The sequence below is a fragment of the Neopsephotus bourkii genome, unplaced genomic scaffold (genome assembly GCF_033783945.1).
Source record: "Neopsephotus bourkii isolate Nb327-2 ecotype Australia unplaced genomic scaffold, CSIRO-AGI_Nbou_v1 NB_1792, whole genome shotgun sequence".
Taxonomy (NCBI): Eukaryota; Metazoa; Chordata; class Aves; order Psittaciformes; family Psittacidae; genus Neopsephotus; species Neopsephotus bourkii.
Genome location: NW_026902266.1, coordinates 1,716,290 through 1,730,021, shown reverse-complemented (window position 1 = coordinate 1,730,021; position 13,732 = coordinate 1,716,290). Strand labels below are relative to the sequence as shown.

Here is a 13,732-nt window from a genome sequence, read left to right as displayed (position 1 = left end):
CTGCAAATTGATAATATTCTACAATTATGTAAAGGCACAGTACATTACAAAGCTTCAGCAGAAATAATACAAAGAATAAAAAATATCAGAACATGATAAGACAAATGATATGTTTTAATAAAATTCTCACCAGGCAGCCTATTTTAATACACATTTTTCAAAATCCAGAGTAAAATTTGGCCATATCTGATTATAAGAACTTAAGAAATAAATACCTGAAAGAAAATCTTTCTAAAAAAGAAGCTGGTATAATGATTGAGATTTCATTGCTGGAATATGAATGTTTGCTCCGTGCAGCACTTTAGGAAGCCCATCTTATTTAGGCGTTACTGTTACTAGTGAACATGTGCTACACACAGATCTACACAGCTGTGATCAGACCAACATATTCTCTACATGTCACACTCATAATTCATGTGCAGATTGACTCTATATTCCATATGCAGCACTGGAGTTTGTCCAGGACTTCTCAGACTACAATTAGCACATATCTGATAGCAACCCACGGACCTGAAATACTGCCTGCCATCATGTACTCCATGACTTGTGACAGGACGCTGTTAAACATTTACAGATTCTAGACCAGTGACCAACATTTCAGATGCACAAAGCTGTGACTGCCTTTCCCATTCTTCCACTCCATTTTAGCACTCTCATAATGTCTGAAATATGAGTATTACTTTGAATACTTGAATACTTTGAAATGTGTGTATTTCAAAGGCTGGTCACTGGGACAGAAGCCCCAGAGTGAGAAGCCCCAGGGACAGGTTAGAAATGGCTCGCATCTGGTTTACCACAGTATCACAGTGACCTATGTATTCCAAGAAAGAACAGAGCCTTGAGCTGACTGAATCCTGACCCTGTTCTATGGGTAACAGAAATGAAACATCTTTTGGGAAGAAAATAAATAAAATCCTAACTAAAAAAAAGAAATGAAGAAGAAAATTCACACTTGCCATATGCCACGGTTACTGTGCTTTTAGGGCAAGATTCATATTATCCTGAAGTAGGTATCTAAACCAGATGACACAAAAATCATACTTTAAAAAAAAAAGGTACTTCTCATCACAGACTATGCAAGGCGCTATGGATGAACAGCTGAAACAGTGCCAATAACTGGAGACACTTAAAAGTGAAAATAAGCTAATCTTGTCTAGTGTGTTATTTTGATTTTTATGAAAAAATATAAGAAATTGCCAAAGGTGAATCTCACACCTTGGATTATGGGAGCTCTTTCGCATATTGTTGTAGGTATAGTCTATAGGTACATTGCAAAAAGGTAAAATTGTTTTGGACTTACTAACATATTGATGGCTTTAGTGACAATTTTCAAGGTATATTGTATAAAAATATTCTCCCATTTAAAATGTACTTTTTGGGCCTCAAGAACCACAAAGAATACAAAATGTCAACAATTCTGCCAGAAATCATTGTCTATGGTGATAAGATGCGCTGTAACTACCCATGCTCTTGGAGTTTATAATTTGATGAGTTAATTTTTTTGAGGTGTAATGATGTGAAACATTTAAACAATCATGATACAGTAAGAGCTGCTTTTAGAATTGGTTGTGTTGCTCATATATTTAATTTCCTTTTTTTTTTTCCTTTGAGAATTTGATCAGATTAACTTTATGAACAAAAGTCAACCATCATATTTGTGTGTGAATCTCCAGGGCTGTGTTCTTTTGTGCTAGAGAATATGAAGATAAATAAATGTTCATTTCTCAGAAAGCATAATAACAATTTCACAGTTCTTTTAAAGGCCTCAGAGATCTCACACTTAGCTGGAATAGGACACTATTGGGTTCTGCCTTTTGTCTTCATCACTGATAATTTATTTAATCTCAGTCACTGAATAAAATCCAGAAATAATCTACCGAGCACATCCCCCATCTGACATTTTCTCTTGCACATATTACACCTCTCCTGTGTGACTTCCATCGATCCATGCTCCTTTCTGTAAAAAGGCCCAAGCTAATAGAATGTCTGTTTCCATCCTGTATTACAGCTGATTAGTCACAGTGGCTCTTACAAACATCTTTTGGAAGTCTTCCATGAAATGCTGAACTCCAGCTATATAAGTCTTCAGGAAGACAACCACTGCTCCCTGTGGTTGAGTTTTTCACACAGAGGCCATGTGGATGGCTCATGAGTAGTACTCTCAAATGTCCCCTAGCCTCCCATGCAGGACAGTGTCTGAAAGTTTTCCTCAATACAAAATAAAAAGTGGTTGTAAACATAAACACAGCCACCTAGAAATGGAAATCAGAATACAAAATTTACAAATTGATACAGAAATGTGCAATTTGGCTATACGACCTCTCTGCAATTCTCAGTTCTGTTTTCTTCCTCTCTACTTAGCATTTACATAGCCTTTTTCCCTACAGGAGGAGCCAAATCTAAACCTATTTTGAACTCCCTGCTGTGAATCATTCTGTTAATTGGTCTGTAACATGAAAAGCAGAATGTTGCTGCTGAGAGTGACTGAAGGGTGAAATGAGACCGAGCAGCCTTCCAAGGCTATAAATAATTTCTTGGGAAGGAGATGAACCTGAAGAGATGCTGGCTCAAGAAAAATGTATTGACCATTTATTCAGAGGTCAACAGCCTCATTTTTCTAACTTGTCAATGGTATTTTCAGCCTTATTCTCTCTGCAAGTCTCCCCCCACCCAGTTTTTGCTCCTTGCCAGAGAGGCTTCCTATTCCTAGTTATCTGGGAGGACAGACTGTCCCTGTGGAGAACCATTTGTGAACTGAATTTTGTAGAAGGGAAGCAAGCTCCCACTTGCCCTTTTATTCTTTGTACAGACCTGCTGAACTCATTAGGATTTGAAACCCTTTAGGCCTGTGGGGAGTCTTCCCTGTTAGACACAGTTTCAACAGTCCTGTTTTTCAGCACCACTGTGCTGTTACATTTTCTAACTAGCAAAATGATAATGTTGATGACAGCTGAATAAGGATAGGAGTGATAATTCAGCAGGTTACTCTGTTGGTTCTTGGTATTTTATAGTGACCATGAAGAGGGTTGTAGAAATAGTTGCCAGTCTTTTGGATTCTGGACTAATGCTTGGAAATGCAGATAGAAGGGCTAAAAATCCAAGGTAGGTAAAAAACCCTGCAAAATTCATTAGTTTAATTTTTTAAAAATATTTAGAGTAATTTTACATATCTTGTATAATGTATTAGTTAATCTAAGTTCACATGAATATCAGTATTGGGAAGATGTCTATTATACCAAAGTTTAATTCATGATGATAGATGGGAACTACAGCAAGAATGATTTTCACAACTCTGGGTATCTATTATGATTTGGCAAAATAAACGTCTAATACACAGAGGCAGTTCAACTCCATTTCTTTGAAAAACTGGATAATCCTGCAACTGTTAATACTTCTAAAACCTGAAACAACTTTTAAAATACATCTGTTTTACTTGGACTTCTTCCTTTAACAGTCAAAAATAGCCACACTGTAAGTTCGTCATTAAAACTGACCAATCCTTTGTTTTGCCTGTTATTTATTCCCTTTCTCCATCATTTCATATACAATGTACAGAATTATAAACTGGGACTTGAAAGAGTTGGAGAAACATTTTGGACTAACTCATGCTGTCCTGAACAGAAGACAGCATGTATAATTAAACTGGCAGAATAATAAAAGTGGCTGAACGTAACTTTTTTTTTTTTCAATTACCCCAGTATTAATACAGCGATTTAATGAAATGTACTCTTGAATTTGCAAGCAAATCATAAATTGTGTCTATTCATGAATATTTATATAGCAGGTCATGAATGGGTGCTGCCCCAACTTGCTCTTAAACTCAATCCACATATGTGCTAAGGTGCACAATCACTCTTCATTTAACAAGCAAAAATCCTCAGAGCAATACCAGAAATCTGGCTCCTGACAGGCTTCCAAAAGTTTGTTCTAATAATTACCTTTCTTTAAAGGCTTTATGAAGAAATGTTACACTCTGTTTTGCAGGGATCAGTGTGAAGTATGCAAGCATCTTCTGGAAACAGTAACTGGGCTGATACCCCTTTTAAAATCTGTCAGCAATAAGGGGTTAAATAAGGCTTTTCTCTGTGTATGAATTGTAATGCCACTAGAAACCTTACGTCCTCTAACACTGTACTAGGGCAAAACTTTACTGTATACACTTCTATCAGACATGTCAACACAATGCTTGGAAGGATTTTGGGATATCCTTGTTAGTTCCTTATGTAACCGTACTACCTCCCTTTCTGAAATCATGTCCCGAGGCACATAGCAGGAGGGTGGTACAGCTGTGTCCTAGTTCATGTCACCTCCAAGAATGCTCAGCTACTGGAACACTAGCAAGGCTTGTAAAAAATACTAAGCAGTATCTTAGGAAAGAAAAGTACATTAAAAAAAAAAAAAAGAAAAAAGAAATTGTGCTCACCTGTTCACCAGCCTGGGATTCCCCTATGATGAATCGATCTCCTGGGCCATCAGCAGCTGTTAAGATGGACAATGCAAATGGTAAAGGCTGAACCAAACAAACGATGACATTAGAAATAAAGAGCAGGAGAACCAAAGAATGACCTAAGACTCAGTTCTTCAGTGTCAGTGTGAACATTTCAAATACAAACATCTGCAAGCAATTCACATTTTAGGTCCTTTTAAGTTGTGCTTGTTATTTTGAAAATTACAGGTTCTATACTACTTTTAGCTGAATATTTTTGGGCAATAAGGAATCAAGTAAAAGCAGATTAGGAGGTATTGTAGCAATAACAAATAATTAAAAGAGCTCGTGAGATTATTTTTATAAATATGTCCATTGTGAACAAATATTTTCTTTGTGAAACTAACACAGGGGTATCACATATTTTGTAAATACTGGCATTTCTAGATTCTATCTCTGCCTTTGGAGGAAAATGTGGACAAGTGCAATGGTTACAGACTGCACAGATGACCTTACAGGCTTGGCATTTTCTGAAAAGCAATAGGGCTTAAGACAGTGCAACTTGGACTGCCACATTAGAAGTCTTCAGTTGTACTTCTTTTTGTAACGTCAGAGCACCTAACTAGATACCTTACATCTTTCACTGAAGCCGTTCTGAAAATTAAAAGTCTGAGATGACTCTTTTAACAAACTGAAAGTCTCCAGGATTTCTAATTTAGCCAAATCTGTACTTTTACAGGGACAACAAAGGTACCATTACTAACAAAGTTCAAGCTTCTGCCTGCCTCAAAAGCTCTTTTGGCAAGTTGTACTAGTGGTATTACATGCTTTTTACCCTGTCCAAGGACAGCAGGCATGCTGCCAAGAGTGTTCAGACAAACTGGGTTCGTATGATTCTATTTAAGCATGTCTTTTTATTAATTTTAAATCTGAAACTGTCAAAAGTTGATTTTCCAGGGATGAAGTCTAATCAGTGACAACGTTTACATTAGTTATCTTCTGTTTATTTCAGAAGTCCTGAATATACAGTCAGATAACCTTATCATTTTGAGAAGAACTGCTTTCAGTGATCATAGAATCAGATAATAGTTAGGGTTGGAATGGACCTTAAGATCATCTATTTTCAATCCCCCTGAAAAGAGCAGAGATGACTCACATTAAACCATGTCACCCAAGGCCCTGTCCAAGTAGCCTTGAACACCACCAGGGATGGAGCATTTACTACTTCTTTGGGCAGCCTGTTCCACTGCCTCACCACCCTAACAGTAAAGAACTTCTTCCTTATATCCAACCTAAACATCCTCTAAGTCTGCATCTATTATCCCTTGTCCTGTTTCTACAGCCCCTGATGAAGAGTCCCTCCCCAGCATCCCTATAGGCCCCCTTCAGATACTGGAAGGCTGCTATGAGGTCTCCATGCAGCCTTCTCTTCTCCAGGCTGAACAGCCCCAACTTTCTCAGCCTATCCTCATACAGGAGGTGCTCCAGCCCCCGATCATTCTCGTGGCCCTCCTCTGGACTTGTTCCAACAGTTCCATGTCCTTTTTATGTTGAGGACACCAGAACAGCTCATTCAGTCTATATAATGATTTATCACATTTGCACTCATACATCAACTGCAGATGCAGATCCATACATACAACTCTGCAGATGAGGATCTCTGGTATTTAGTCAAGTTTTAACTTAAATTGAAAACCCTACCAAACAGCCTAATCTATAAGCTTTAGAACAAACCATAAAATAAGAAAGTGTAGAAGGACTCTTGAACTACTTGTCCTTGAATAATGCATATGATACTACTGAATATTTTAGACCTGGTAAAACGCTACTGAGTTAGATTTTATTCCCCCATTAAAAATGATATGGAGAAAAAGTTTATAGGTGATGAACAACTGATATACCTTGAAGGAATTGGAACAGTTTTTGGGCAGACAGTTTTATGTGACTGAAAGCTAATCCTTTTGTTTTTTTTTTGTCAAAAAATTCCATTAATGTAGTCAATATTATCTCTGCCTACAAGCTTTGTTTCTCATATCTTCAGATAACAGGCTTATCAGAACAGAACAGAATAGAATAGAATAGAACAGAATAATTCAGTTGGAAGAGACCTACAGTAATCACTTAATTCAAATGCCTGTCCAATTCAAGGCTGACCAAAAGTTAAAGCAAATTATTAAGGGCATCGTCCAAATGCATCTTAAACACTGACTGGCTTGAGGCATTGACCACTTCTCTAGGAAGCCTATTCCAGTGTTTGATCACCCTCTCAGTAAAGAAATGCTTACTAATGTCCAGTCTAAACTTCCCCTTGCACAACTTTGAACCATACCCAAACCTCCCACCACTGGATCCCAGGGAGAAGAGATCCGCACCTCCCTCTCCACTTCCCCTCTTCAGGAATCTGTAGAAAGCACTGAGGTCACCCCTCAGTCTCTTTTCCTCTAAGCCAGACAAACTCAAAGTCCTTAGCTGCTCCTCATAGGACAAGCTTTCCAGCTCTTTCACCAGCTTTGGTGTCCTCCTCTGCATCCATTCAAGTACCTTACTGTTACTCTATTTGAATCCACCACCAAAAATTAGGGTCTTTTGTGCTGGTTCTGGCAGAAGTTGTTGAAGATTGCGATTGGAATCATTCTGGTTATTCCATGTATTTAGAATCATTTACTGAGATTATACTTGTGCTTTCCCTTACTTTGTAGCATCATATTGCAAGACGGCATTTGCCTGATCCCAAAGCCTTTGTCAGTTAGCATTCTAGTCAGAGATTCCTTTCTTAGCTTTTCTCAGTTTTATATTACCTGAACTTTAGTCTGGCTACATCTGCTCCCTTGCCACTATTACTGGTCATTTTGGTCTGTCTGTCTCTGACACACATAGATGACAGAGCTGCAGTCAAACTCATCTTGTAGACCTGGATTTTTATTTTGATATCAAATCCATAGGAAAGCTATTGGACTACATCCATTGCCCGGGTTTTTAGACAGTCTATTTCATGGGCAGTTGTTTTCTGTTGTTTCAGCAGCCAGTAACAAACAAGGTATTTTAATGTCCCTAGCAGAAAGTCTGCCATCGTGTCCAAATTTAAACATTATATTATGATGATTCAACCCCTAGCACAACGAAATCAGTAATGGTATAATGTTCAGTCACGTATATATTAATTTTCCTCCATAAATACCTGAGGTGAATATCATTAGTCTCACTTTACAAAGGGAATAACTGATGCACAGAAAAGCAAGTTGCTCAAAATCATGCAGCTCCAAGTGGCAAAGCGAGGATGGATTCAGGTCTCCTGGGAAACCACTCACTGCTTGTCCATAAAGTCACACTACTAATTTTATTTATATATAGCAACAGCAATATTTTAAAAGTAAAAACGAGTTCTTCTTTTGAGGTGCCTCTGTAAGAGTACAGTATTTCTGAAAATTCTCTAATTCAATCATAAAATAATCCATAAATAGAAAGCTGGACCTGTGCCAGTTCAACTGTAAGAAATTCCTGATCAAATCAAAACCAGAGGAATAGAAGAAGAATCTGTCATTCAGAAACAGATGTTCTGTTACTCTACCAAATTCTCAATATTTCCAAGAAACTCTCTGTCAACAAGTCCATGAGCACACACTGATGTACATTTATGCATATACATACATATCCCTTTAACAGATCTGAATTCAACTTTATGGTCTTCCTTCAAGACAGTTGCCTTGTACATAATCAGCAATGATCTGAATAGAATCTCAACCAAAATAACCATTGCTGGATTCAAAACAGGTGAACTAATATGTTATAAAGTGGCTTTACAGACACTATACTGTATGTTTACAAAATGAGAATTTACCTCTGACAGCGTAGCCGTCTTTTACAGATGCTGGAAATGGCGGTAGATTATCTTTTGCGTATACATCTTGTGCAAGGACCCGGCCCATCCCATCTAGAAAAGACAAAAAAAAAGAGAACAGACCACGCTCCATATCATTATGGCTAGAGAAAGAGAAAAGAAACCTGTGAAAAGCAGTGAGTTCTGATGGATGAAATGTATGTGTATGGGACATGAACAGATCTCTTGGGTTTTTGATTTCTGTCTCTACATAAATGAAAAAAGACTGGAGTCTGAAAGTACTGATGGAAGATTTCTTCAGTAAGTCTGTGTTCCTGACTATAGTGAAACTACTGACAGTAGGTCTGAATGCCAAGTATCCACACCCAGAAGTAACAGCTCTGGATGCCTTTTTCTGTCTCAGGATGAGACAGAAAAATCAAGTATTTGTCTCTTCAAGACAGGTTTTTCTTCTGAGATCTCTTAAAAATACATACTTTCCTGTATTTCAATTAAAAAAAAAAGTTAGTTTTTTTTTTAAACCTTTAAAAATAACATTTCAAAAGTTAATTTTGTGTGCAAAAGGTGAGACATGATGGACTGAGCCCAGAGGATCCAATATAAACAGTAATGATGGATAGGTTTCCATAAATTGACAAAGAAGTTTTGTAATACATTAGCTTTGCCCAATTGCTAGGAGCATTTCTGCTTAATGGAGGGTGAGTGCATTTAAGTGTAAGGATTATTTATGTAAATTTACACTGTTATACTTCTAAATATTTTAACATACACTTTCCCTTCACTCAGCAGCTATGACTGATGAGCTGTAATTTGGCTCAGCCTCCCTGTAGAGACTGATAGGAATTACTTTACCCTAAGTCAAGTATGCACTACTTCTTTGCTTTTATGGCACCAGCAAGAGGGTTTTTTTTGTAGTATGATGTAGAGCAGAGTGGAAAATAAATATCTCATCCCTTCATACAGTGGGTGAGTGAGAAAGAATATTTATTATATGTGTGATTAGATGGACTAGGAAGGGGCACACAGGTCAGAACTAATGAGATTGGCTTGATTCTAGTATAGTATGTCTATGTGGAGAAGGAAAGCTTACTGCTTAATAGAGGCTACAGTGCTTATGAGTGTATCGTGGTACAGGAAGGCAATATGCAGCTGAAAATATGAAGGAATAAGTGAATGCATGAATATTTCTGCCAGGAGAATTTGAGTGGATATGTACCTTATAGATTATGATCTTTCAGACATGCCAAAATAGAAAGACATACATAAAGTATGTTTCTTGTTTTACAGATAGGGAACTTGATATGGTTCTGGATTTGCTAGGAAGGCAAAAGTCCTAACATTGCACACTAAATGGACAACTTGATTTGAAAGTGTTCAGCCCCAGTAAAGTGGTATTATAAATGGAAGCTATATTTTACTTATTAAAAAAATGATTTAGTAATTAATTGAAGTTATAATAACTATAACATCATTATGTTCACATCCATATGTATCACCTTTCAGAATGAGGAGACTCGAATTTTTGAAACAGGTATTGCTATGAAAATGCTGACAGCATCTCTTAAAGCAACTAGAAAAGCATCTTTGTGATGGCTATTAGTAGGTCTGTGCATCACCGTGTATCGCTGTCAATGATAAACAATATAGAAATTATTAGAAAGCTCACAAAAGCTTGTACGCTTGCACTGAAAAAAAGAATGCACAGACGTTTAAATTACCGCATAGAAAAGGCAGCTATCAAAGGCCTAGTAAAAACACCCTCTGTTCATAGATGCACAAAATCTCATACAAAAGTGATGCTTCTAATTTTAGCAGGCATGTTATGTCTTCATTTTACTTCTTGTCTGCATGCAAAATCACACCAATTAAAGCAAAGTTGAACAGTATGTTCCTGGCACTCTGCCATGCAAGATTTGAAGGGAATAAATGGCCAGCTAGTAGCGGGAATGAAGTTTATTAAGGGGAGCAAAATGTAAGAATTATTTGCTAAAGACGTAGGCATTTAAAATGAAGAAAGTCAGCAGCTAAAGGACAATCTGAAGTACCTCTGTACTCTCCTTTATTTGGGCAACTACTGTTTTACCTTATTTTGATTAACTGTAATTAAAACCAGATGCTTTGAAATACTTGAATGTCACCAAACTGTCCCTTGTGATGACTGTAGCTTTCTGATTCTAGTGCAAAATGGAGAATTACATTAAAACAACTTTTTAAATTTAGGCATTTTCTAAAACTTATCTGGTGAAACTGGTACAGGCCTGTGAAGAATTTTGATTTCTCAGGGTATTGGTACTGTGATAAAGCAGTGAGACAGACTGTACTAGAGGTGATGGATTTGCTCCCATTTTGTAAATATTGCCCAGGTAGCACTTCAGTGTGGTACAAAAGGCCAATGCTATCAGAATAATCATCTAGTTCAAAATGAATAACCAGTGTAAAAAACTGCCCAAACTCTACCAGGGCTCCTGGACTAAATCAGTAAAACTGCTCCATTCTGAGTCTTAAACCATGAAGTGTGGGTTGCCTCTGCTTTGTACTTTTAGTATCAATTAAACTTCTGCCTCTTCTTAATTTCAGAAGAATAATCCTTATCATGCTGTCTAAAAAATTAATCTTATATACCTATGGAGCAACGTTCAGGTAACTGAATTCAGATGGAATAAAAGGCTAACTGGGGGCTTCACACCAGATATTGATGATGGCAAGTGGGAAAAATGCTTCAGATCCCTTTGTTTTATGGCATTTTTGTAAAATATTTTAGGACAGTCCATCTTTTTACTTTTTCCTTAATATGGAAGAGACTAAATGAGCTATATAGGCACTGAGCAATACTCTTACCAATGTGAAAGTCATGTTTAAAAAAACATCTTTATTCATCCTCTTCCTTTGTTAGGAAAGAATATATTTGACAGACTACGGCATTCTTTGACTTAATCAAGAATAAACTCAGGACTCAAGTGGCTACTCATACAGAGTAACATCCAACAGCTTTATTTATGAGGATGAATACTATGCAGTATATTTAGTAATGCAAATAAATCAGGTTAAAATTAATTAGGTAATTTGTTAATGAAAGAAATCACACTACTAGAACTTTAAACATTTCACTTTCCCTACAGAGAAACGGTGCTCCTGAAAGATAAATTTAAGGAGCCTGATGTTAATTCAAGACACAAAACGACAAAAAAAATCCAAACAGAACACAAAAATGTTTTTCTGAGTAGAGCTAGTTGGGATTCAGACCTCCAAGACTACATTTTTATTATCTCCTAAAATAACAGCTATATTAACTGAAAAATAAATGAATACATATCTAAAGAGAAGATGGTTCTTAATTCATAAGACTGTATTGTTCAAAATGAACTTTTGTTTTTTTTTGCAAACTAACATACACGTGCACACACTTGCACACTCACACATATACATATATAATTTATTTTTTTATTTGATCATTAATCTCAGATAGAAAATGGGGTTTAGTGAGTATCTCCCACTGTAAGAGAACAGAGTGAATAATCCCAGTGCAACTTGGAGCTACGTTGCATCTACAGAAGTCCAGTGTTAACTACTGAGGCAAATTGTGGTTTCTATGATTACCTTTGTTGCATATAACACAGACTGGAAGAAATTTATCTACATATTTATTTACAGCTCCATTACAGATTCCTTCTGGGAGCAGCACTGAGGTCAATCAACATTCTCCTGACTTTGAAAGGAGACTTCTGCTCATATTATTGGCATTATCTAAAGCAGTTTCTCCTGGAGAAGGGAGTGCCTCAGACACCTCAGATAAAATTAACAAAAGAGCAACTACTTAAGAAGTTTGTAAAATAAGGAAATAACCACCCTAATCCTCACGAAGAATCCTACTGAAAATACCTCTGTAATTGATGATTTCTGTTCCAAGCACTGGAGTCATCTCCAGAACTGTGATGAAGGCCTTGTCCATAGATGTCAATGGGAATGGAGACATGCGGTGTCTTCTTGCTACCTTGGTAATGTCAACAGCACTGTGACCTGCAATGAGAGAGCAGCAAGTTAGTGTGTGCTACAGTGTGTAGATGTACACAGTGATGTTCATTTAAACCACTTTACTGAAATAAATGCAGCACTTTAGGGAAAATCAAATCAGTTAGCTACCACCTCTGAGCGTCACTGACACATGCTTGTCTCTCTATGTGAGAGATTGTTAATGAATTTATTTTTTGCCGTTAACACAGTAACTGTCTTTCAGAGGCAGAAGTAGAGACAAATAAAACGGCCCACTTCCAGTCCCAAGAAAGATGCTAGAAAATATTACTTGAACAATTTCTTTGCATGTATTTAGAAGATAACATGATGGTAAAAGCAGGCACTGTGAATTTGTCAAACACAAATTATTTCTGACCTAATTCCTTTCCTTAATGTAGCAGTCGGCATACTAAGCGAGAAACAGCTGATGAGATGTATTTTACATATATTAAGATTTTTCAAACTCTTAAACATGACTTTCTCATAAGCAGACAAGGGAGAAATGATCCAAATTAAATTATTGTCATATAAAAGTGTAACCAGTGGAAAAAGTACATTTCTGGATCTAACAGTAGGGATGTCCCTCTAAGCGTACATTTTCCACTATTACACCTGTAATTTGTTAGCAATGTCACAAAAATAAGGAAAAGGAAAGCATTTGTGAGACACAGTCAAACTTCACTACCTTTCTCAGCATAGAGAAAGAAACCCTGCTTAGAAGCACTGTAATTCCTGCAAGTCCAGCAGATTCCACATGATATATGTTAAAAACTTGATCCAACTGCATAAATTAAGACACTGTTTTCTTAAAATAAAAGATAGAAAAAATGAAGGAAGATTCTCGGAAAACGTGTTTCAGCAGTGAAAGGTGGGGGAATTCTGTGGCAGCACGCAACCTTTATACTACAGCCATTAGCTGCTTTTATGTTTATGTTTTACTGCTACCTAAACCTCACTGTTAAGTTACTTCAGAGGCTAACATTTCACCTTTTTAACCCGTAAAACATGACTGAATCCAGAGGCTTTGAATGCTTTGAGTAGTGCCCAGAGTACTACCTTGAGATTTGGAATGCTGAGACATGTCATTTGCTTAAGTCAAAAGTTCTGTTAAAATGTACTGGCACGCGTTCTTCAGCCTTTTTTTTTTGACAATGGATAAAATCCCCTTATCTCTGACAATTTTGTTCCAACACCAAAAATAAAACCCATTATTTCTACAACAGAAACTAAGAAAATACACACTCAATAACAGAGTCCCTTCAGGTTTAACACTAGCATGAATAACCTTAAAAAAGAAAGCAAGAGAGATGCAAGTGTAATTAGTAATCCTTCTCTCTCCCTATTTCTTCCTACAAATGCTAACTCCTGTTTTAGAGGTATAATATATTTAAACAGACGTGAAGACAAACAAATAATTTTTTTTAAATTCTAAAATTACTAAGTGGTATTTTTTAATT

At 36.8% G+C, this 13,732-nt stretch overlaps 1 protein-coding gene across 25 annotated transcripts in view; it reads right to left on the bottom strand.

The window, feature by feature from the left end:
* The window catches only part of GPHN (gephyrin), a 292,216-nt gene that overhangs the window by 35,411 nt on the left and 243,073 nt on the right, over positions 1–13,732 (bottom strand). For all 25 annotated transcript variants that reach the window (XM_061380383.1, XM_061380388.1, XM_061380387.1 and 22 more), the window contains 3 exons: positions 12,144–12,281; positions 8,265–8,357; positions 4,424–4,479 (listed from right to left, as the gene is read on the bottom strand). In XM_061380383.1, the coding sequence (XP_061236367.1) occupies positions 4,424–4,479; positions 8,265–8,357; positions 12,144–12,281 (287 nt within the window). The remainder of the gene's footprint in view (positions 1–4,423; positions 4,480–8,264; positions 8,358–12,143; positions 12,282–13,732) is intronic.